General features: G+C 40.3%; 1 protein-coding gene across 1 annotated transcript; it reads left to right on the forward strand.

Moving 5' to 3' along the window:
- Positions 1 to 420: 420 nt before the first annotated feature.
- On the forward strand, positions 421 to 2,667 carry her13 (hairy-related 13). The gene is made up of 4 exons (XM_088913309.1): positions 421 to 803; positions 901 to 987; positions 1,113 to 1,194; positions 1,332 to 2,667. The coding sequence occupies exons 1-4, from the start codon at positions 723 to 725 to the stop codon at positions 1,787 to 1,789; spliced, it is 708 nt and encodes a 235-aa protein (XP_088769435.1). The 5' UTR covers positions 421 to 722; the 3' UTR covers positions 1,790 to 2,667.
- Positions 2,668 to 3,528: the final 861 nt, after the last annotated feature.

Raw genomic sequence — 3,528 nt, forward strand, 5'->3', positions numbered from 1 at the left:
GTCTCCTTATAAGAAACACATGCTGTCTTGTCATAAAGTAATATTACCCAACACTACTTCCGCCCCGGAACAGTTTTTTTTGTCAAAGAACACAAGTGTTCTATCACAGCTTTTTCCATACTTTTCCCTGTGTTTCATCTTCTATATTCGAATTGTTTAGATGGATACTATGTGAATAATTCCGATTTGTTTGAGGACACACTGAATACAGATACACTCTACAGTAAAGTTTTTTTTTTAAAAAAAACAGACTGCATAAATATCTAACATTGCATTGTTACTTTGCCCTGGAGCGTCCGTGGTTTATAATTTTCCTCCCAGGCTCATGAATGTTTGGGGGGGGGAGAAAATCGCCTCTGCCGGCACAATAAACCACAAAAATAATTTCTTGCCCATTCACATGTCCGCGCAAGCGAGTCCAGAGAGTCTGTGCGCGGAGACAAAGGGCTGCTTTGCGATTGGCTGAAACGGGGGTCGCTCCGGCGTCTCCGAGTTCGTGTAGCCAAGCCTCTTATTCATATGTAAATTAGATCCTATAAATACCTACCACAGCTATCCAGTGCCAACGGCAGAACTCGTTAAGGTTACACAATAAACCCGGGCTTGTTTGCTTATACTGTATAGATTTGCGTCTGCGTCCGCCTTCCAGCTGCCACTTTGAAGGATAGTAACGCAACTGTGGAGTACACACTGTTTTCTCTTGTTCTTGGGTTGAAACCAACATGGCCCCCTCATCTCGACCCAGTAAAAATGGATCTAGCAGGGATGAGGAGGAATACTATGGGATCAAAGGGGACAGAAAGGTAATTATCTGCTCGTTTCGCATGCACGTTTCTGTAAATGCTGTCATTTGCACTCAGGGGCTGTGATTGAATCCTATTTTTTAAACCTCCACTATAGGCAAGGAAACCTTTGGTTGAGAAAAAGAGACGAGCCCGTATCAATGAGAGTTTACATGAACTCAGGGGGCTCCTGGCAGATTCGGATGTAAGTTTTATAGTCTTTTACATTGTTTTTTTTTATTTACAAACCTGGAATACCAATACTTTTATTGCGTTCGTAAGTTTTTTTTTTAAATGAAACGTAATGGCATCCTGCTTTTGCTTTTATAGTTCCAGACAAAAATGGAGAATGCCGAAGTGTTAGAAATGACCGTGAAGCGAGTTGAAAACATTTTGCGGAACAGAGCAATAGGTAAGAAATGCTTTAACGCGGTCTGAGTGCCATTGATCAGCCTGCATTCTCGAAACAGCGCATGGAGCCACAACGTGTAATTCCCCTTCCCAAGATGTGTGCATACCTAATCTTTGTTTTCCCCTCTGTATTTGCAGAAGCAGATACTCTAAACCGAGAGGCCAGTGAGAGGTTCGCTGCAGGGTACATCCAGTGTATGCACGAGGTGCACATGTTTGTGTCGAATTGCCCAGGGATTGACGCCACGGTGGCTGCGGAGTTATTAAATCACCTTTTGGAATCTATGCCTTTGAATGAAGACCATTTCCAGGATATGCTTGTGGATTTAATGTCGGACTGCACCAGCAACAACAGCACTTGGCCTACTAGTGATGGGATGTGCCCCTCTCTGGTGTCCCCCGGAGGTACGAGCTTGTCCGGCGCCTCCTCCTTGCTCTCTCCGGCCCCCTCCACAACATCAGGCGAGGACATCTGTTCCGATCTGGACGAGACTGACAATGAGCAGAATCAAATTTCGCCAGAAACCCTGGAAAACTCGGGGATCCAGAATATGCCCACTACTACCTATTCAAAATCGATGTGGAGACCTTGGTAGACGTCTCGTCCGACCCTGCCTTTTTTTTCTCAATGAAAATCACGTTTTTTTTAAACCTACCTACTGATATGGCTTGTGTGTATTTTGAGGTCCGTTAAAAATAGCCCGTATAATTGGAAAAAAAGGGTCCACGGGTGTTGTTTAAGTAATGTATGGCACTGTTCCTCTGACTGCTACTGATTTCCAGTCGTGTTATTAGAGCTCTCCTCTTAGAGGCGAGACTATGTGTTTGTAAATATCTGTTCGTTAAGTGTGGACATCGCAGAAAAGCTCTTGTAAAGCACAACCTATCTGGTAATGCGCTAAGTGTTTCGACTAACTACAGATGTCCACTTAGAAATAAAAAAAATAGTGTTTTATAAAAATGAATATTACCAAGATAATTGTGTTTGTATAGAATATTGGGTTTTAGTTGTACATTTTCCCCATATTCCTTAAAGGAATATGTATTAGTTTTTTTAATCAGTTAGGCGTGTACTTTTACCTTCAATGAAGGAAGGATAAATTAAATGCTAGATAATAAATGTCCAAATATTGGCAGCAGGGTTCCATTAGGGGAGGAAAGTACATGTACGCGCACGTGAAATGACTGTTAGCACATTAGTGTTTTTATGTCCAATATGTATTTTTTTTTCGTGATCTGGATTTTTGTTATCACTGTAATTAGATAGACCTTTTTTTGATGTGCTTTACTGTTAAACCAGCGTGGATGTATTGCTCAGCTGTCTTCTGAGAACAGTCTTGTCAAGCTCGGCGACTTTGTAATCGTTCATCGTGCCTTACGTGTATCGCCTTCCACCCATGCTATGTGACTTTAGAATGTATTGCTGTCTACCTTGTGTTCAAGCGATTAAAGATAATGTTATTTCCCTCCCAAAGTAATGTGTCCTTTTTGGAACAAATCAATGTTTGTCGACCACGTACTCCAAAGCCGAGAAGGATAATATTTGTATTATCAAATGACACATTAAAGTGCGTTAACAATATTATCAAATCCATTTTCAATTAAATCACAGGTTTTAAGTAAAGGCTACAATGAAATTGACTGGAATATCTTAACATGACTATAGGTCATAGAGGCTTTCAATACACCTTAGGCATGTGATTAACTACCATACTCAATATGAAAGAACTTTAAAGGGTTAAATCGATCATAAGTATCTGGAGTATCGCAACAGAACACGTTCATTAACCTACAGTCAACTGATGTTTCACTACAAATCATCTGGGTGCAGGAAGACCACATGTTTAGAAGTCTTTCTGAGTTGGCTTCGCCCGAGTGACCGATTTTTAAATTCCCTTTTGTTTCTGCAGTGTCAGTGTCAAATATGACGCTTCGTCTTCAAAGCAAGGGGGTCGCCGCTCGCCACCCTGTGAAGCTTTTTTGATTCCTGCCGAATGTTTGATGTGCAGACTGGGTGTTAGTGGCAAAACTTTCGAACTTTTTTTAAAGAATATAATCCCGACATTTTTTTTCAATCAACTCTATATTTCGAAAGTAATATATATGCAATTAGTACATGCAAATAAAGAAAGCTGAAAAGATAATAATCTCTCCTGTTATTCCATAATGTAATTCTGTCACACAACAGTTGCTTGCTACAGTAGCTAAAACACATTTACTTACAGTAGAGAAACAAACGTTTGATTTATTAAATATGATAAATGTTTGCTTAAACATTTTATTGTCTAAAATAAAAGAAGCTTTACTGTAGGTTTTGGTTCAACCCCTTTCTATG

The sequence above is a fragment of the Atractosteus spatula genome, chromosome 4 (genome assembly GCF_055471065.1).
Source record: "Atractosteus spatula isolate fAtrSpa1 chromosome 4, fAtrSpa1.hap1, whole genome shotgun sequence".
Lineage (NCBI taxonomy): Eukaryota > Metazoa > Chordata > Actinopteri > Semionotiformes > Lepisosteidae > Atractosteus > Atractosteus spatula.